This window comes from Pseudorca crassidens, chromosome 10 (assembly GCF_039906515.1).
Source record: "Pseudorca crassidens isolate mPseCra1 chromosome 10, mPseCra1.hap1, whole genome shotgun sequence".
Taxonomy (NCBI): Eukaryota; Metazoa; Chordata; class Mammalia; order Artiodactyla; family Delphinidae; genus Pseudorca; species Pseudorca crassidens.
Window position 1 is genome coordinate 100,366,262 of NC_090305.1, and position 21,051 is coordinate 100,387,312.

General features: G+C 42.6%; 2 protein-coding genes across 6 annotated transcripts in view; one reads left to right on the forward strand and one right to left on the reverse strand.

The window, feature by feature from the left end:
• Nucleotides 1–1,225: 1,225 nt before the first annotated feature.
• Nucleotides 1,226–17,739, reverse strand: EMC3 (ER membrane protein complex subunit 3). Its single transcript, XM_067755431.1, has 8 exons — nt 17,408–17,739; nt 12,382–12,439; nt 11,955–12,048; nt 9,488–9,592; nt 8,692–8,773; nt 6,471–6,550; nt 5,624–5,706; nt 1,226–1,770 (listed from the first exon to the last, which is right to left on the reverse strand). The coding sequence occupies exons 1-8, from the start codon at nt 17,560–17,562 to the stop codon at nt 1,642–1,644; spliced, it is 786 nt and encodes a 261-aa protein (XP_067611532.1). The 5' UTR covers nt 17,563–17,739; the 3' UTR covers nt 1,226–1,641.
• A 21-nt stretch (nt 17,740–17,760) lies between these two features.
• The window catches only part of FANCD2 (FA complementation group D2), a 56,841-nt gene continuing 53,550 nt past the window's right edge, over nt 17,761–21,051 (forward strand). Inside the window, exons 1-2 of one of the 5 annotated variants that reach the window (XM_067755428.1) lie at nt 17,761–17,845; nt 19,715–19,790. In XM_067755428.1, coding sequence (XP_067611529.1) covers nt 19,727–19,790 — 64 coding nt within the window. In that variant the 5' untranslated portion in view covers nt 17,761–17,845; nt 19,715–19,726. Of the gene's footprint in view, nt 17,995–18,023; nt 18,275–19,714; nt 19,791–21,051 lie in introns of those variants that run through there. The other 4 variants (XM_067755427.1, XM_067755429.1, XM_067755426.1 and 1 more) reach the window with 4 other exon arrangements.

A 21,051-nucleotide genomic window follows, 5' to 3' on the forward strand; every position in this document is an offset into this window, starting at 1 on the left:
CAACTTGTCAGGGAGCAGTGAATTGTAGACATTTTAATCTGAAGGTCTTTGCTGGTTCTGTTCCCTTTGCTTGGGATGCCCTTCTACACTGCAGAACTCTTTCAAGGCCCAGGTCAAAGGTTAGCTCTCCTGGGAACCCTTGCTCCTTTAATATTTTATTTTAGCAGCTGTTTTAAATATTAGCATTTCTTACCTTGGGTCAGTGGGTCACTATGAATAGGCTTTGGAAGGTCTATTAATGCTCCTGGGGTTACCCGAGAGGTCTGTGTGTCTGTGCCCATGTGTGTTACTCAGGAGGGGAGGGTGAGAACTTCCATCAGAGTCTCAAAGAGGTCCTGTGACCCAGTGAACGATTAAGAGCCACCAATTTCTTATGTGTCTCTCTTATGAGTTCCTGAGGGCAAGAGTTACATCTTTTTCCATCTTAGACTCTCCAGCACTGGTCCATGATAAGACACTCATAACTGCTAGCAGAAGGCTGTTAGTGACCCACAGAGGCAACATTTTTACAGGCAAAGAAAAGAAAACAGAATGGTTTAATTTGTAGAGTTGAGTTGTTTGTTTTTGATTATAGTGTTCAGCATGTAAATTACATTCACCTCTTCGTACGGAAATGGCCCTCTGCCACTTCCCTGGGACAGTTAATCCAGGCAGAATTATTCCTGGGCAACCCTTACCTATGTGTCTGCCAGCAATCACCCTCTCTTCCTTTTTTTTTTTTTAATTTTAAAAATTTGTTTTCCTCTCTCCCTTCTTACAACCATATGTAAGCTCTCTCTCATCCAGAATAACTCGGACATGGGGTCTTTCGTTCAACAGAGTAGCCATATACAGTACAGCACCACTGATCTGTCAACGGATTTGATATATTCTGAACTCCAGATCAAGACCTTGCATTACTTAACCGTTGAAGTCTTTGAGGATCCCAAAGGCACTTGAGAATCTGGCAGTGTCTCAGGGTCACCAATTTTCACTGGACAGTATTAAGACAGAGAGAAGGTTTGCTAAGTCTGTCCTGGCCCTGGGTATTCACTCTGAAAAGAGTTTGTTTGAATAAGGTTTTAACAGATTGGCTCTTCCTGTCATTCTGCAGGTGCAAAATGAACAACAGAGAGTTTCGTTTTGCTTATCCATCGGTCCTAAATTTTCGGTAATGAAAATGTATTATTTGCGTAAGGAAAGTTATAAAAATACTAACAAAAAATTAAAGGTAAAACGCGGGGTGTTTGGATCCCAAGAAAACAGGAGTTTACTATGGTTTAGAAGTCAGAGTGACTGTACATAATAATTAGGTTTAATTGACAACACTTTTTCTGAAATTCCTGAATTTTTGCTAAGTTTTATATATTATCACTAGCTTGAGTTTCCCCCCTCTCTTACTTTTATTACTAGAGTCACCAAAAGGAAAATTTTAAATATTTCAAAACTAGTTGTTTCTGGGCAAGTCATGCAGCACACACTCCTCATGTTTCTTCTGGTTTCAAACATAAAGGGGAACCCAGCTCAGACAAGAACAATCCTTGCTGCACACCCGCCAGCTCACGCATCCCCCTTTTTATTCCGAGAGGCTCCAGCTCAAACAAAAGTTACAAGGTTAAGCGCTACTCCGAGTTCCTGACACAGCTGACCCCCGCTTGGTCTTCAAAAAATAGAGGTCTGTAACTCCTTTTTGAACATCCCTTCGAAGTGGAGGTCTTTGGCCATGAGCTCCTCTTCGACATCATCTAGTGCCCACTGGTGATCCGTCAGCTCCAAAGCTTCCCACTCTGTCTGCAGAGGAAGAGAACGTGGGGGCAGGGAGAGAAGGGCTGTTATAAGAGCAGCGCTGACCTGCTTGGGCCAGGAGCTGGGTTCAGCTATGTACACGTGAAGCTCACTCAATCCTATGAGGTAGGTGCTGCTCTCCCCTCACCCACCCCCCCGCCCCCAAGTGACAGACTAGGAGACTAGGCTAAGAAAGGAAGAATTTGTTCAAAGTCATTGGCGCTGGCAACTAATTACACTTCTCAAGTATTCTATTAATGCTGACTACTTTCGCCTTTAGTAGGTTTTTAAAAAATGTTGTGTGAAACTTCATGTGCAATACAAATGTTAGCTCATGGGTGTGGGTTTTTAAATATATAATTTAGGCCGTCAAATTCACCCCTTTAATGTGTGCAATTTAGTGGTTTTTAGTATATTCACAAAGATGTGCAACCATCACCACTACCTAATTCCAGAACACTTTCGTCACTGCAGAAACAACTCCATACCAAACAGCAAACACTCCCCACTATCCCCTCCCTCAAACCCTGGCAACTAATACTTTACTTTCTGTATCTTTTTTTTTGGCTTTGTTGGGGCTTCGTTGCTGCGCAGGCTTTCTGTAGTTGCAGTGAGGGGGAGCTACTCTTCCTTGCAGTGCGTGGGCTTCTCATTGCGGTTGCTTCTCTTGCTGCGGAGCACGGGCTCTAGGCATGCGGGCTTCAGTAGTTGTGGCTTGAGGGCTCTAGAGCACAGGCTTAGTAGTTGTGGCTCATGGGCTTGGTTGCTCTGCAGCATGTGGGATCTTCCCGGACCAGGGATCAAACCATTTTCCCCTGCATTGGCAGGCGGATTCTTAACCACTGCACCACCCGGGAAGTCCCTGAACAAGTTTTTGTGTGAATATGTGTTTTCAGTTCTCTTGGGTACTTAGCTAAGAGTAGAACTGCTGGGTCATATATGGTAACTATGTTTAACTCTTTGAGGAAAGGCTAAAAACTGTGTTCCGAAGTGGCTGCACAATCACCAGCAGGTATGAGGGTTCCAGTTTCTTTGCATCTTTGTCAACACTCATTATCCATCTTTGTATCTCATTGTGGTTTTTTTTTTTTTTTTTTTCTTTTTTTTGCAGTACGTGGGCCTCTCACTGTTGTGGCCTCTCACGTTGCAGAGCACAGGCTCCGGACGCACAGGCTCAGTGGCCATGGCTCACGGGCCCAGCCGCTCTGCAGCACGTAGGATCTTCCCAGACCAGGGCACGAACCTGTGTCCCCTGCATCAGCAGGTGGACTCTCAACCACTGTGCCACCAGGGAAGCCCACAGTCTTCATTTTGACAAAGTTCCACTTATCTATTTTTCCTTTTGCCGCTAATGCTTTTGATGTCATATCTAAGAAACCATGGCCTAATCCAAGGTCACAAACATTTACACCTATGTTTTCTTTTAAGAGCTTTATAATTTTAGTTCTTTAAGTCTTTGACCCATTTAAAAACTTTTATTCAAAAAAAATTTTTTTATTGTGTTAAAATATATATACAATACAAAATTTGCCACTTTTAGCCACTGTTAACTATACAATTTAGTGGCATTTATTAGGTTCACAATGCTGTGCAACCATCACCACTATCTATTTCCAAATTTTTCATCCCCTGAAACAGAAACTCTGTACCCAGTAAGCAATAAGAATCTTTTCTCCCCCACTGAATTGTCTTGGCACCTTTGTCAAAAATCATTTGATCTAAATGTATGGATTTATTTCTGAACTCTCAATTCTATTCTGTTGATCTGGATGTCTGTCCATATGCCAATCCCACACAGTCTTTTTTTTTTTTTTTTTTTAAATAAATTTATTTATTTTATTTTTATTTTTGGCTGTGTTGGGTCTTCGTTGCTGCATGCGGGCTTTCTCTAGTTGTGGTGAGCGGGGGCTACTCTTCGTTGCGGTGCGTGGGCTTCCCATTGCAGTGGCTTCTCTTGCTGTGGAGCACAGGCTCTAGGTGTACGGGCTTCAGTAGTTGCGGCTCGCAGGCTCTAGAGCACAGGCTCAGTAGTTGTGGCACATGAGCTTAGTTGCTCCGTGGCATGTGGGATCTTCCCGGGCCAGGGCTCAAACCCGTGTCCCCTGCATTGGCAGGTGGGTTCTTAACCACTGCGCCACCAGGGAAGCCCCCCACACTGTCTTGATTACTGTAGCTCAGAAGTAGGTTTTCAGATCAGGAAGTGTGTGTCTTCCAACTTTGTTATTATTCAACATTGTTTTGCCTGTTCTGGGGCCCTTTCATCTCCATATGAACTTCTGGATCAGATGCCAATTTCTGCAAGAAACGTTGGTGGAATTTTGATAGGGATTATGTTGAATCTGTAGATCAACAGATCTAGGGCTATTGCCATCTTGATAATATTAAGTCAAGATAATATGTACATGGATATATTTCCATTTATTTAGGTCTTCTTTAGTTTTTCAGCAGTATTTTACAATTATCAGTGTACAAGTCTTGCATGTTTTAAATTTCTTCTTATTTTATTCTTTTTGATACTATTGTAAGTGGAATTGGGTTTTTAAAATTTTTTTTTATTTGAAGTATAGTTGATTTACAAATGTTGTACCAATCTCTGCTATACAGAAAAGTGAATCAGTTATACGCATATAGACATTACTTTTTTACATTCTTTTCCATTATGGTTTGGAATTGTTTTCTTAATTTCAATTTTTCAGATTCTTTATTACCAGTGTGTAGAACAACGACTGCTTTCTGAATATTGATCTTGTATCCTAAAACCTTGCTGAACTTATTACGTGTAATAGTTTTTTTGTGGATTCCTTATGATATTCTATATACGAGACCATGTTATTTGCAAACAAAGATAGTTTTACTTCTTCCTTTCTAATCTAGATGCCTTTTCTTTCTTTTTCTTGCCTAACTGTCCAGGCTAGAACATCTAGTACAATGTTGAATAGAAGTGGTGAGAGTGGACATCCTTGTCTTGTTCCTAACCCTAGGGGAAAAGCTTTTAGTATGAGTATGGATGTTAGCTGTGGGTCTTTCATAGATATCTTGCATCAAGATGAGCAAATTCCCCTCTATTTCTAGTTTTTATCATGAAAAATTAGTGAGAGTTTGCTGTACAAAAATTATATTGGATTTTACAAATTCCAGAATCATTTCATGAAAGGCTGTAAGTAATTTAGATTTTTTTTTTTTTTTTTTTGGCTGTGCCGTGTGGCCTGTGGGATGTTAGTTCCTTGGTCAGGGACTGAGCCCAGGCCCTCAGCAGTCAGAGCACGGAGTCCTAATCACTGGACCGCCAAGGAATTCCCAATTTAGATTTTACTGAATGAAATTTATATCATGGTCCAAAAAAGTTCAAAATATTCCAAATGTTTAGTTGGTACCTCTGATTGGGCTGTTTTTATAACTTTATTTACAGTGTGGATTAAATGGGGTGAGCATTTAAAAACCAGTAGAAGTACCAAGAATCTCTAATTTACTTAACAGATGATTCTGTCTCTGGAATAAGAGACATGTAAATGGAAATACATTTTTGCTAAATTTAAAGGATGGAACCATACATACTACACTCACTTCAGGAAATTTTTTTTTTTTTTTTTGCAGTACGCAGGCCTCTCACTGTTGTGGTCTCTCCCGTTGCGGAGCACAGGCTCTGGACGCACAGGCTCAGCGGCCATGGCTCACAGGCCCAGCCGCTCCGCGGCATGTGGGATCTTTCCGGACCGGGGCACAAACCCGTGTCCCCTGCATCGGCAGGCGGACTCTCAACCACTGCGCCACCAGGGAAGCCCAGGAAATTCATCTTTAAAGGTAACTCTGGTAACACCTTTCCGAGCTTCAGTGAAGCTCGGAGGAGAAGTGAGTGTACCTTAAAAGCTTTGTTGGTGTCTGCAGGCATGGCCATGGCTGCTCCAGTCATCTGTTCCTGCATCATCCGTGATTGGTCAGCAGCTGCAGCGTAAGACACATCCGCATGAGTGCCAGGGCGCAGAAAGCACCCAGGACCCTCAGAGAAGGATGGTCCTTACACAGCACTTACAGATGCTTGGTAGTGGGTTAGAGAACCATATGACAGTTCACTGGCCCTGTCACGCACTATGTGAAAGCACTTTACCTCTCCTGAAAAATGGACATGATAATAGCAGGAGACGGAAGATAACTAAAGGAAGTGCTAAACTTTATTTCAAATTTAAGTAACACTAACAACAGCCATCAGTTACTGAGCAACTCGTACATGCCAGGTACTTCACTAAGTACTTTATGTATCTACCTCATCTACTTCTAACAACAAACCCAGAAGTCAATTATTAAGATAGGCAAACAGAGGATTGGAGTGGGTAAGTAACTTGCCCAAGGTCCCAGCTATTAAGTAAGAGAGCCAGGATTGATACCAGCAGGAACTCTAGGCAATGAGTAAACTGATCAAACCTGGCCTTCTTTCAGCTTCAGGTTTACAGGCTTGTATTGCTGGTGCTGGATCCCTCACAGGAGGGCATCAGACTCTGGGCAACTAAATACTGTCCCCATGATTACCAAGGAGAATTCAGATCTTCAGTCTGACCCTGGGGTTTTTAAGACTCAGAATACCTCAGAAACTTATGAATACGTTTAAGGAATGAAGCACTGTATTTGACTGTGTTCACAAACAGCATAGCCTACATGATCATTCTGGCCCTGGCATGAATGACTCATCTATTGAAGTATTTGCTTCTTACCATTATCTTGGCCCAAAATCAGAGAGTAAATGCTTCGAAGCCCAAAGACATTGAGGAAATACCAGGATGCAGAACTCACCCTAGGAAGCAAAAGTGAAACAATGTAGGTAAGTTATTTCAGAATTAATGTAGTTCACACACTTTTCTACCAACGAGAGTTGTTCAGAGTATGTAAAGGAATCACCTGGGGCAGGCTGTAGTCATCCAAAGCACAACCAAAGAAGAAACACAAGTTGTGAAGGCCACGTTACAAATAGTTATAGCTCTCTGCATGCGAAAAGCTGAGCACTGGATTTGGACAGACTTTGGGGTCAAATCTCAATTCCTCCACTCACTTCACAGAGCTGCCATGAGGATAGAATAAAGTAATATATGGAGGCAAACTGCTCCTTTCGGCTATGTGATAAATTCTTTGGCATTCAGTAGCAGGAACTGAACTCACAAATGGTGTGCTTCATTTTATCAGGGAATGCAAGCTTTGTTTAATTTAATTTTTCCTTCATACATAATGGGTTTTCAAACCATTTATTATTTGTAATCATAAAACAACACACACTTGTTATATATAATAAATGTAAACAATACTTAAGTACATAAAATATAAATAGAAAGAGGCCTCCTGTCCTGAATTCCATTCTCTAGAAGGAAGCACAAGTGTTGGTGGGCTTCATACTGAAGACTGTAGCAACTGGGAAAGCCATTCCAAGTTTTGAACTATTATCATCAAAGCTCTCCTTAGCTTAGGTTTCCCACCTTACCTCAATAAAGTTAATATGCTCGCATATAATAAAAACTAAAGAGTATAAGAAATGATACAGAGATGGAAAGAACCCACACTTCATTCCAATACTTGGGTCACACCTATCTGTACATAATGTGGCAGGTTGGTAAGCTAGTTTATATCCGGTTCTAGGCTCCTTTGTCCATGCGAGTATGTCACATGCTGAGAAAAGACAAGAAAGCTTTTCTCCAGCCCATGAAGTTTTTGTTTAGCCCCCATGAGACTGGAAGGTCAAGGTTTAATAGTCATGCTACTCATATTAAGTATAGCTTTTCTCCTCTGGGGTAAGGGTGCATAGCCAAGACTCTCCCAGCACCGGGTCTATCCTGTCCCTCCCAAAAAACCAGAGACCGGGGAGTGAATCAAGATCAGCACTGGTTACCCCTGTTTCCCATTCGCCTCCTCCTCCTACTGTTTGGCTTCCTTTAGATGCTAGTCTTTGGGAAGCCATAGACAAAATAATCTGGAGAGACCACATGAAGAAGCACTGCTGCATTCCAGAGGCTGTAGCAGTGTTCTAAGAGCTCTTCAGATTTTGGGTTTTATTACTCTGGCTATAAAAAACAGAATGGTAAGACACGATGTTGGATTTGGACAGGTTTGTGGTCAAATCTCAGTGTCTCCAATTACTTCATAGGGTTTCCATGTATTATAAAATAATATATGGAAAATCCTTAGAACAGTGACTGGTACCAATGAAAAGGATTAATGTTGTTATTAGCAGTAATGTATTTTGGAAAAAAGAATACCAACATCCACTTCCATAAGCTCCAGGGTATGTATTGCTAAAAAGTCTGCCTTGGCCAGAGTTCCTGGCTTTATCTTTTAAATTTCTTGGGGTGGACACATCTGCTCTTGGACTCCTAAGCCCCACGATGCTAGGGAAAAAGAGGCAGATACAGGGCTTCCCTGGTGGTGCAGTGGTTAAGAATCTGCCTGCCAATGCAGGGGACACGGGTTTGAGCCCTGGTCCAGGAAGATCCCACATGCCGTGGAGCAACGGAGCCCATGCACCACAACTACTGAGCCTGTGCTCTAGAGCCCGCAAGCCACAGCTACTGAGCCCATGTGCCACAACTACGGAAGCCTGCACACCTAGAGCCCGTGCTCCGTAACAAGAGAAGCCATCGCAATGAGAAGGCCGCGCACTGCAATGAAGAGTAGCCCCCGCTCGCCACAACTAGAGAAAGCCCGTGTGCAGCAACGAAGACTCAACGCAGCCAAAAATAAAATTAATTAATTAAAGAGGCTGATACATTCTCTCCTTTTGCAAGACTCATGTAAAAGTTGCCATAATCCACCTGTGGCATTGAGTGGAGTTTCAATGAGAAAAACTCCAAAAACCCATTCCAGTGAAGCAGGCAAACTGGAAATCCTATTCAAGAGATCCCTGTTTTAGATTTTGGTTGGTGTTTTTATTAAATAGAAGAAAGTCCTTACCAGGAGGCATCTAATGTGAGTAGTTCAATTCCTTGCTGTAGCATAGGCTTAAAACGGAGGGTCAGTGGAAATGGGACCTTGGCTGCAGAGAAGAAAGAAAAAATTCAGAATCACTCCCAGCTTCCTTTGTAGAAAAGTTTAAGTGTGATGCACATATTCTTTCCCTGAGGAGGTGGGAAATCTGTACCATAAAGTGTTTAGAAAATGATTTCCACAAGGAGATGTGTGCCACCTTCTGAAGAATTAACAGTCAAATGTCACTCTGCTCTAGTTCCTTGAACACCAGCTTCTCTAGTGCTTAAGAAGCAGGGGCTCAAACTGAGCTGTGTCTCAAAATCTGGGAAAGAAACTTGCACTGATCTGTTAAGCCCAAAGTGGAATACATACACACAAAGAACTACATTACTGAGAAACCTAGTTCATTTAAATCAAAGCAGCTTACAAACAAATTGACCAACAACTCACCCCAACACCTAGAAAATGAAGTGAAGACAGAAATAGGCTTCCCTTTCCCTACTCACTAGAATACCAAACTAGTTTCGGATATAAACTAGCAAGCCGCTTGTTTGAGTCCCTATTAGTAAAAAAGCAACCACATCATGAACTTATGATCATTTTGGGATAAGAGCCATAAAATCAGATCATATTAAATTTTTTTGTTCAAAGACATCAGTTTCCACTAGAGAACACAGGACCCATGATAGTAGTGTCTCAGCAGCCCTTGGATTTCTGAATAGGGTCATGGGAAAGGATCACAGATGAAGTAAACCTTAAGTCTTCTGGGTCTGTAACTTACTTGTGACAAAGCCTGAAAATGTCATGTTGATCCATCCACCAATAAGAATCATAGGGAGGACATTTGTGACATTGCCCTTCATCATGTCTGTGAGCATAGTGGGATCTAAGACAAAAACACAAGAAACCAATACCTGTTACCACTGTTGGCAGGGACTTACTCCTATTTTTGTAAGTTTTAAATTTATTTGATAATTAAAGTAATACAAGCTCATTGTAAAAAATTCAAACGACATGGAAACACAGGATGCAGATAGTTCCTCTGAGCCTACTCTCTGAACATTTTTAGCTGTTTGTTTTATCTCCTTCCATCTTTATATATCTATAAAAACATACATATGCAATTATACATGAATATACACACAATAGTTTCCCTCTCTCTCTCTCTCTCTCTCTATATATATACATATACATATAAAGGACTACTATGCTTACTATTCTGCTACTTTTTTTTGTTTGTTTTGTTTTTTGACCGTGTTGGGTCTTCGTTGCTGCGCGCGGGCTTTCTCTGTTTGTGGCAAGTGGGGGCTACTCTTTGTTGTGGTGCGTGGGCTTCTCATTGCAGTGGCTTCTCTAGTTGTGGAACATGGGCTCTAGGTGCGCGGGCTTCAGTAGTTGTGGCACACAGGCAGTAGTTGTGGCTCGCGGGCTCTAGAGTGCAGGCTCAGTAGTTGTGGCGCACGGGCTTAGTTGCTCCATGGCACGTGGGATCTTCCTGGACCAGGGCTCGAACCCGTGTCCCCTGCATTGGCAGGCAGATTCTTTTTTTTTTTTTTAACTTAATTAATTAATTTATTATTTATTTTTGGCTGCATTGGGTCTTCGTTGCTGTCCTCAGGCTTTCCCTACTTGTGGCGAGCGGGAGCTACTATTCGTTGCGGTGTGCGTGCTTCTCATTGCAGTGGCTTCTCTTGTTGCAAAGCATGGGCTCTAGGCGCACGGGCTTCAGTAGTTGTGGAACAAGTGCTCAGTAGTTGTGGCTCGTGGGCTCTAAAGCACAGGCTCAGTAGATGCGGCACATGGGCCTAGTTGCTCCACGGCATGTGGGATCTTCCTGGACCAGGGCTCAAACCCGTGTCCCCTGCACTGGCAGGCGGATTCCCAACAAGTGCGCCACCAGGGAAGTCCCTATTCTGCTTCTTAATTTTAAAAAGTTAACATATTGTGAATGATGTTTCCACATTGGTATAATATCTCTCATTATTTTTAATGTCTGCATGGGAGTCCACCGTGTGGTCATTCATCACTTCTGGGTAGGCCTATAGATTGTTTTTTTGTTTGTCTGTTTGGTTTTTTGGCCAGTAAACAGTGTTACCAACAACTTCCTTGTACATAAATCTGCATGTTTATGTAAGTGTTTCTGTAAGAGAAACTCTTAGAAGAATTTCTGGGCCAAGGGATTTGACCATCTAAATTTAAAACTGACCTTCAACAACAGTGAGAGGGCCTAACTTCCCATGACCTTGACAATAGCAGTTTTGGTCAAGCTCTTCAATCTTTGCCAGTTTAATGGGCTAAAAACGACGTCTTGTTTTAATTTGCATTCCACTGATTTTAGTGATGTCAAGTATCTTTTCATATACTTACTGGTCTTTTTTTTCTTGTAGGTTTTCTAAAAGACTTATTAAAATCAATTCCAGTATCTTTTGTCTAGGTTTTAAATAACTGGTTATCTCACCTAAAGAAATAGGTACTGAAATGAGTGGATAGGCAACACTGAATAATAAGTTATTTTGTTTTACCTTAAAGATGTTGTATTTTTCACATGACTGGGATCAGAGAAAGTAAGAAATCTGTTAGAGGAAAAACTGTAGGACGGGCCAAGCAATCATGTCTGACAAAGAAATGGATGGTCTAGGGAACAGTCAGGCAGAATCTGGAGGTCATCTGTCAGCAGTAGGATCCAGGCACTGGATGGGACCCGGGACTGGAATGCTTTCCAGCTGTGCTTCTCAGAGCCCCGGGTCCTGAGGAACAGCAAAGGGGAGAGACCCAGGGACAATGGCTCTAGTCCCCACCCCCTCAGCTGAGAGCTCTTTTTTTTTTTTTTTTTGTGGTACGCGGGCCTCTCACTGTTGTGGCCTCTCCCGTTGTGGAGCACAGGCTCTGGACGCGCAGGCTCAGCAGCCATGGCTCATGGGCCTAGCCGCTCCGCGACATGTGGGATCTTCCTGGACTGGGGCACGAACCCGTGTCCCCTGCATCGGCAGGCGGACTCTCAACCACTGCGCCACCAGGGAAGCCCTGAGAGCTCTTTTTTTAATCCACTTTATACAGTGGGGTTCCCTGAAGATTTATTGGAAAAAGGGAACCCCACTTCTGTAGATTCCTGTATCTGATGATCCCTAAGGTCCCTTAGATTACTGTCTTGTAAAATTTAAATTTCAAATAAAACGACATCCTCCCTGCCCATCCCCCCAATAATGTTAAAAGTCTTCCTTAAAGATGAGAGAAGGGAATAAACATACCAGTCATAGGAGAAGGAGGAACAACCTTCCTTTTAGTTTTTTTGAAAAATCCATCCTCTGGGTTGTTGAAGTAATATTTTCGTGTCAGGAAAGACTAGTAGAAAAAAGAACTTTTTAAGTCTTAAAACTGTGACATAGCACATTGTCAAATTATTCCCCCAAGGTTTAGTCAGAAGGCCATTGGAATATGCTGTTACACTCAGAGCTGGCAGCCTACTTGGCAGCCGACCTGACACTTTAGCTGAGTCACATTTAAAAACAATTTCCCAAGAAGGGCAAGGTCACAATGACGGCAAACACCACCAGGACACAGCTTCATTACTGACTTGCCCGCCTTCAGCTTTCCCCCAAGAGTCCCCTTATAAAACACTCAGATATCCACTGCCCTCAACAGTGAATCGTGGAGCTTTTACTCATTTACGAGTACCTGTTTGGGAATGTATTTTCCGTTTTCCCTGAGGACTCTGCTTCGAATTAGGACTTGACTGAAAAATACAACCAAGACAATGAGATTTTTAAAAGCGAAACACTAGAAGAAAATGAGAGAATAAAGTAGAACACCTATTTAAACACGACAGGGCCTATTTGGCAATAGCCCTGTGCGGAAACTTTTCAAAATACAGTGTCCTTAAAACCAGTAGAACATATTTAACCCAACAATGAGCTTTCCAAAAGAGCATTTTTCAGAAGTGACTGTTCCTGAACAAAGATTTCTGAGGAAGGCACATTTGGGACATTATGCTCAGCTTTTTCTTACTTTATAATGAGCTAAGAAGGAACTTTCTCTGAGTGAAAAGAGTAGCAGTTGGATGCTACTCAGACCTGGGGCCAGGAGGAGGGAGGAAGGGTGAGGATAAATGAAGAAAGTTTTTAAACCCGATAGAGAAGTGAGTACAAGACTTGACAGGGTTGTTACCTCACAGAAAACAAATAGAAATTGTACTCAGGATTCAGGCTGTTAGTAAGCTTTCAATAAATACTTATTGAATTAATAAATGAAATTATCTGATACTTGAACATAATTGATCATTACAGATAACAAAGTGTAATGCCACAAGCAGGCAGTGCTAAGATACAAACATCACACAGAAGAGATAAAAATGCTAATTTTTTTCTAGATTTTCAAAGGTTGTTTTAATGAGGGGAATAAAAAACCTCCTTAAGTTAATGGAAATCCTTCTTGAAAAGTGAAAAAAACTGTATACAGAAATGAACACAAGAAAACTGTTCTTGGTTTTCTGTCTACTCCACGGTGTAGCCCACCTGCCCTAAGCAGTCAGCCGGTACGCTTAGGGTCCCGTTGTCACCTTATGCATATTCTAGCTTCTCCATGTGCTGAGATTGCTCTAGCGCCCCCTCCCTCACCAATTCTACCTCATCATGCCCCAACACCCTTTTCAAATCCCACCTTCTCCATAGAACTTTTTTTTTTTTTTTTTGCGGTACGCAGGCCTCTCACTGTTGTGGCCTCTCCTGTTGCGGAGCACAGTCTCCAGACGTGCAGGCTCAGTGGCCATGGCTCACGGAACCAGGCGCTCCGCGGCATGTGGGATCTTCCTGGACAGGGGCACGAACCCGCGTCCCCTGCATTGGCAGGCGGACTCTCAACCACTGCGCCACCAGGGAAGCCCTAGAACTCTTTTTCTAATTGAAGTATAGTTGATTTACAATATTGCATTAGTTTCAGGTATACAGCATAGTGATTCAGGTATTTTTTTGCTTATTATTTTCCATTATAGGTTATTACAAGATATTAGATATAATTCCCTGTGTTATACAGTAAATCCTTGTTGCTTATCTATTTTAGGTACAGTAGTTTGTATCTGTTAATCCCATACTCATAATTTGTTCCTCCCCGCCTCCTGGTGCCCTTCGGTAACCATAAGTTTGTTTTCTATGTCTGTGAGTCTGTTTCTGTTTTCTATATAGATTCATTTGTATTATATTTTAGATTTCACATATAAGTGATATAGTGTTTCTCTTCGTCTGGCTTATTTCACTAAGCATAATATTCTCTAGGTCCATCCATGTTGCTGCAAATGGGAACATTTCATTCCTTTTTATGGCTGGGTAATATTCCATGGAACTCTTCTTGATGCCCGGTGGCCTCATGGAATTCTCTCTGGTCCTCCTCCTCTTGACCTCATTATACTGTACAGCTGACTGCTCTATACACAAGCCTACAGAGGTGACAGGTGATATGATTCGTTCCCTGGGAGCTAGTCTAAAGCTATTCATGGACTTCTCTGGTGGCGCAGTGGTTAAGAATCCGCCTGCCAATGAAGGGGACACGGGTTCAAGCCCTGGTCCGGGAAGATCCCACATGCCACGGAGCAACTAAGCCCATGTGCCACAACTACTGAGCCTGCGCTCTAGAGGCCATGAGCCACAACTACTGAGCCCACGCATCACAACTACTGAACCCCGTGCACCTAGAGCCCATGCTTCGCAAGAAAAGAAGCCATCGCAATGAGAAGCCCACGCACTGCAACGAAGAGTAGCCCCCACTCGCCACAACTAGAGAAAGTCCATGCGCAGCAATGAAGACCTAATGCAGCCAAAAATAAATTAAAAAAATAAATAAGGACATCTTTTAAATAAATACATAAATAAAGCTATTCACAATGTGGCCTGTGTACCAACACTGGTCTGTGACGAGGTAAGAAAAGTCACTGAGAGTGAGGGTTTAGAAACCTTTATAGTAAATTGACATTGTCACAACATCCAAATATGTGATCAAAAAATTTTACAAAAGCACCAGTCTGAGATAAACTGGAAATTGAAAAACCAAAAAAATTGGTCCTTTACCACTGACAGTATAAGCAGCACTGGGTCTCCAATAATGGGTAACAATTTAAGCTCTGGTGTTAGACAGATGGGTTGAAGTCTTTGCTCTGCCACTTGTTAATTATGTGATCTTGGGTGAGTCATTTAAATTCCCTATGCCTCCATTCATATTGTGTATAATAACAGATTTATTCTCATTGAAGAAATACTTCTTGAGCTTCTGAGTGCCATGTTAGGTGACATGAACAACAGTGATCAAAAAGCAAATATCTCCACAAAATTAAAGTTTAGTGGGGGAGAAAAACATTAATCAAATAACCACAGGAATAAATGTGAAATTCATCTGTTATGTCCTAGGAAGGAGAGATGAATGGGGGATGTGACTGAGTCTAGTAAGTCGAGGTCTTGGAGAAAGCTTTGCTGAGGCAGTATGATGACGTTGAAATCTTAAGGATGAGTAGAGATTACCTTGGCCACGTGCTGGAGGGAACAGCTGTGAGGGAGGAGTAAGCACTGTCTCTGAGGACCTGAAAAGGCCATATGGCTGGAAGAAAGAGGACTACAGAAATGTGGTGAGACAAGGCTTGAGAGGTTGGCAAGAGCCAGACTATGCAAGGCCATGTGAGTCTCAATGCTTTTTAAAAAAACTGTGGTGAAAAACATGTAACAAAATTTACCATCTTTACCACATGTAAGCGCACAGTTCAGTAGTGTTAAGTATATTCACATTGTTGTGAAATAGATCTCCAGAACTTTTTCATCCTGCAAACCTGAAACTCTTCCCATTGCACAGTAACTCCCCCATTCCCCCTCTCCCAGCTCCTGGTAACCACCATTCTATCAATATTTTCTGTGAATTTGACTATTTTAGATACTTCACATAAGTGGAATCATACAGATACTGTCTTTTTGGGTCTGGTTTCTTTTACTTAGCTTAATGTCCTTAAGGTTTATCTATGTTGTACCATGTAACATGATTCCTTTCTTTTTAAGGGTTCCACTGTATTTTAGTCTTTATCTTAAAAGCAAAAGGGGGAGGAAAGGAAACCCCTGCTGGTGGGAATGTAAACTGGTACAACCTTTATGGAAAATAGTGTGGAGGTTCCACAAAAAATTAAAAATAGAATAGAATCACATTAAAAAATATATATATATTTGCATCCCCATGTTCATTGCAGTATGAATCACAATAGCCCAGATATAGAAACAACCTTGAAAGGATAAAGACAACATGATATATATATAGACACACACACAGAGGAATATTATTCAGCCATGAAAAAGAAGGAAACCCCTCATTTGCAACAACATGGATGAACCATGAACACATTATACTAAATGAAATGAGCCAGACACAAAGGGACAAATACTGTATGATTCCACTTATAGGAAATACCTAGAGATAGAAAGTAGAACGGTGGGTCCCAGGGGCTGAGGGAGAAGGAAATGAGTCATTATTTAATAGGCTCAGAGTTTCTGTTAGGGATGAGGAAAATATTCTGGAAGTGGACGGTGGTGACAGTTGCACAACAATGTGAATGTACTTAATGCCACTGAATTGTATACTTAAAAACAGTCGAAATGGAAAATTTTATGTTATGTGTGTTTTACCACATTTTTTTTTTAAAGAGCAAAAAGGAAATACTGAAGGACTTTAAGCTGAATTCTTCCCATATATTATGTCATTTAAAGTGATTACCACTGTACTGGCATATCCTAAGCACTAAGTTAATGGTATCTCCCATTTTCCTTGTGCATGTTTTATCACTTGGACTGAAACTCCCTGAGAGTAGGATCTTGACCTTGTCATATTTTGTACCCCAGAGCATACAGCACAGTGCAGGGCACATGGTTGGTCATCAAGTAAACCTTGTTCACTATAGATAATTCAGGACTTCCATAGGCTGAACAGAAATTCGGCTAGGTCTCTATACTGCTGAGCAATTTTGCAGAAGTGGGGTTGAGAATCGTGACCTTGAGGCATTTAAACCGTGAAGCAAGGCAAACTTAAATTATCCTATACGTTCTAAACACTTAGTTTCTCTAAAGTCTGCAAATTCTACAAGAAATTTTTAATTTTGCATTTTCATTTCCATTAATATCTAAAAATAAGTCCTTGTACTGGTTATAAAGGGAAAGTTTCTGTTTTGCAGTGGTAATTTGCAACTGAAAAACATTTTCTTAAAATAAAACTCTAGTTTTTGTTTTTTTTCCTTTCCAAAGAGTCAGTGTATTCTTCAATCTTGAGAACCACTTTTTACATACATTCTATTCCCAAATATGGTCTAATATTTTTTTATTTGTGTATTTTCAGTTTTGGTTTAACACCTTTTAGAAAAATTTTAGTAACTTTTGAGGCAGTAAAACTTAATTTATGAAACCAAGTGTCCCATTTTGTGATCATTCAGGCTCATGGAAACTTATACTGTATCTAGAGAAATGTTTTACAGACATCACCTAAAATTTAATCCCCACGCCTGCTCTATGAGGCATGACCTGGTATCATCGTCCTTTTGCAGATGAAGAAAGTGAAACACGGGTAACTCAGCCAAGGACAGTCAGCTAGCGGGGGCGCGATGTGAACCCGGGCAAACCGACATAACCCCTGCACTTTCTTGCCCAAGGTCACGAGAGAGTGAGATCGTCGGAAAGGGAAGGGAGCTGACCTGTCGGAGACTTGTTCCTGGGTGAGCTTTTTGTCGCTCTGCAGCAGGATGGACACGTAGTGGCGAATCATGCCCACGAAGAAGGTGATGATAACGATAGGCAGGACCACCCAGAGGCGGATGTTGGAGTCGAGCAGCAGCTCCGGCCCTGCCATCTTCACAACCGGCTCCCGGCCAGCTGTAGCCGGGTCGATCTTCACCGGGGCGCAGGTCTGCTCGTCGAGCTCGCCTCCGGGCCTTCTCACGCCCCTCAGCCAGGCAAGCCCGGAACCCCACCTCAGCCTCTGCCCTTGCACCCTGTCCCCCGTAGGGCTGCGAGGCCGCCGGCTTCCGGCGCGGAAGTTTGACGTCACGGCGAGGCGCGCTTCGGTGGCGTCAGTGTGACGTTGTGCCGCGCGGGAAAGTCGAAAAGGAGGGGCAACAACGGTTTCTCGGCGGGTGAGTGGGGCAGCGGCTGTCTCCTCGAGAGGCTCGGCGTCTCTGCGGCCCGGTCTCTAGGCCCCGGCAGAGCCCGGTCTTTCCTTCTGGGGCTCCGCGCCCCGAACCTCAGCTTCCTCAACTGTCTTGTCGTGGGATGATCCTCCCAGGTACCTCCTTGCGTCGTTAAAATGACGAAGTGAGGAAGGACTTGACCCTTGCCCCCTCCCCGGAGGACCTGGTCCGGGCAGCCCGTCCGGTCTCCCCGGCTTTCAGGCTTCTCTGGAAGCGGGACCGGTCAGCACGTGTTACGGGCGTGTGCCCTGAAGCCAGGAGGCCCTGACTTGCCTTAGGTTTTCCATCGACAGAATGGCCGGTAATGGTTATAAGTAGTAAACGAGGCAACGGATAAAGAAAACGCTTAGCATGACGCTTGGTACATAGTAAATGGTAAATATTATTGGAAGGGATTATTATAATCAAGAGTAAGTGTAGGTGGTAGTTAAGAGGCAGATCCTGGAGCCGGATTGCTAAATTGGAATCCCAGCTCTGCCACTGAATGTGAGAATAATGGTAGCTACCTCAAAAAGTTTTGTGAGGAATAAATGAAGTATCAAATGTAAAGCACTTAAAATAGTTTTTATTAGCTGTTAGTATTTACCTGCCTGCCAGCCATTCTCATTTAGCGAATATTCTCAGAAATTTTTTTTATGCCAGGTACCGTGCTGGGCACTAGGTATACCTGAAATAAAGGACAGTGGGTTCATGCTCTCAAGGAGCCCCACAGTCTAGTGCATTGTAAGGGCTCCTACATATACTCTGGAGCAGGGAAGCTGAAGTAGTAATCTCCCTTGGGGATAGGAGGAAGATGACGTTTGACTGAGTCTTTAAGGAGGAGAAGTGATTTCCAGGCGGATAAGAGCATTTCAGGTGAAAACAACATCTTATGCAAAAGCACTGAAACCAGGAAGGTTCTAGCTTACAAAATAGAACTCACTGTGGTTCAGGCCCTCCTCTACTTCTGGAGGCTCATTTCTCACTCTACATTCTCCCTGTTTCAGTGTTGAGTTTTTCTCTGCCTGGACCACTCTTCTCATACCTCTTCTACTGGCTAACTCTTATTTTAACCCTCAGGTCTCTGCTTAAAAATCACTTTCTCAAAGAGATTATCTCTGAGAAATTGTCCCTGCTTTTCTTCATCACCGCCAACTAGACTAGATTTCCTCATAGCACCCTGCACTTTTTTTTTTTTTTTTTGCGGTACGTGGGCCTCTCACTGTTGTGGCCTCTCCCATTGCGGAGCACAGGATCCAGACGCGCAGGCTCAGCGGCCATGGCTCACGGGCCCAGGCGCTCCGCGGCATGTGGGCTCTTCCCAGACCGGGGCACGAACCCATGTCCCCTGCATCGGCAGGCGGACTCCCAACCACTGCGCCACCAGGGAAGCCCTGCACTTTTCTTTTATAACTACATCAGGACTACTTGGTACTATATAGTAAACTCCCTGAGGACAGGGATTGTATTTGGTTCACAGTTGTAACCCCAGCACCTAGCACAGTCCCTAGCATATAGTATGGGGTTAATGAGTTAAAGGAGCAGTAGATTGTGGCTAGATGACGAAGGATCTTAAATGTCAGAGAGCTGTGGGTCTTATCTTTCAGCAAGAGGGAAACGGTGTGGCTAAAGAGGCAACTAGGTAAACAAGTCTTGAAAACAAGGGAGTTTTGAGCAGATAGAGGAGTTGAAATTTTCTCAGCACCTGGATTTAGATAGCATTTTGCAAAGTCTTTGGTTTTGGATAGTTTTCTTTGAGCTAATAGCTTTAACTTCTCAGAATTTAGCTTCTAACAGGTTATTTCTGTTCTCTGATTTGCAATTTAACTGAAAAAGGCTTTGGTCAAAATGGTTTCCAAAAGAAGACTCCCAACATCTGAGGATAAAGAGAACCTGACAGAAGATGCCTCTAGTAAGTGTCTAGTCATTTGTTGCTTTATTTCCTGTAGCAAATGTGTGAGGCACTAAAAGGTTATAAAGTTCCTGTTTTCAAGTGCTGGAGTCACCAAGGCTTAATGGATGGGGCACACAGAATCTAGCATCAGGAGATTTGGAATGAAATTTCTGCCTCTAATTGCATGTATGACTTTGGGCATGCCCATAGTCTGTGAGTTTCAGTCTCTACGTATGTAGGAGGAATCTACATACATAAGAGCTTAACTATTGTACATCCTTTAGGTGCTGGGGCACAAAGATATGACATAGTCTATACCCTTTATTTTTTATTTTTATTGTTTTTAAAGGATCTCTGGATTGGGTTGTATTTTAAACAAGCTCCCCCACTTCCCACCACTTTTTAAAAAATATTTATTTATTATTATTATTTTTAATTTTTGGCCGCATTGGGTCTTAGTTTTGGTACACAGGATCTTCGTTGCAGCATGTGGGATCCTCCTCTACTGTGTGAGGGCTTCTCTCTCGTTGTGGCATGTGGGCTTAGTAGTTGCAGTGGATGGGCTTAGTTACCTTTTGGCATGTGGGATCTTAGTTCTCTGACCAGGGATCGAACCCGCGTCTCCTGCATGGGGAGGCAGAATCTTAACCACTGGACCGCCATGGAAGTCCCTTACCTTTAAAAATCTTATGGTCCTCTTTCCTGCCTTAAAAATGATGATCTAGATAAATGCTATGATGGCGATGTATAAAGGAAAAGTATCATATCAAAGCAAGCACACCAGAGGCAAAGAAAGAGTACAGAAGCTGTCCATGTGAGAATGCAGTTGACAGAAGCCCTAAGAGTTCCAATGAGAAGAGGTTGATAGTCTTTCATTCATCACACTCATCCACTCTATTAAGGCAATTCTAACGTTGCTTCATTAAGGGAGAAGAGTAGATAATCATACTTAACTTCAGGTACCTTTTTTGTTTTTTTTTTGTTTTTTTTTTTATTAAATGTTAAATTCTCTAAAATTGCAAATACTCCTTTTTATTTTTTATTATTATTTTTTTTTGTGGTACGCCGGCCTCTCACTGTTGTGGCCTCTCCCGTTGCGGAGCAGAGGCTCCAGACGCGCAGGCTCAGGGGCCATGACTCACGGGCCTAGCCGCTCCGCGGCATGTGGGATCCTCCCAGACCGGGGCACGAACCCGTGTCCCCTGCATCGGCAGGCGGACTCTCAACCACTGCGCCACCAGGGAAGCCCACCTTTTTGTTTTTGTTTGCTTATTTTTTT

Bases quoted from the DNA above. Each gene is read 5' to 3' on its own strand.
- EMC3 (XM_067755431.1), bottom strand. From the start codon at position 17,562: ATGGCAGGGCCGGAGCTGCTGCTCGACTCCAACATCCGCCTCTGGGTG. The intron at 9,593-11,954 runs GTATGTTTATTC...TTTTTGTCTTAG, and splicing joins TCCTCCTTCTCCTATGACTG to ATCCCACTATGCTCACAGAC. The intron at 6,551-8,691 runs GTAAGGACTTTC...TTTGCTTCCTAG, and splicing joins CTCACATTAGATGCCTCCTG to GGTGAGTTCTGCATCCTGGT.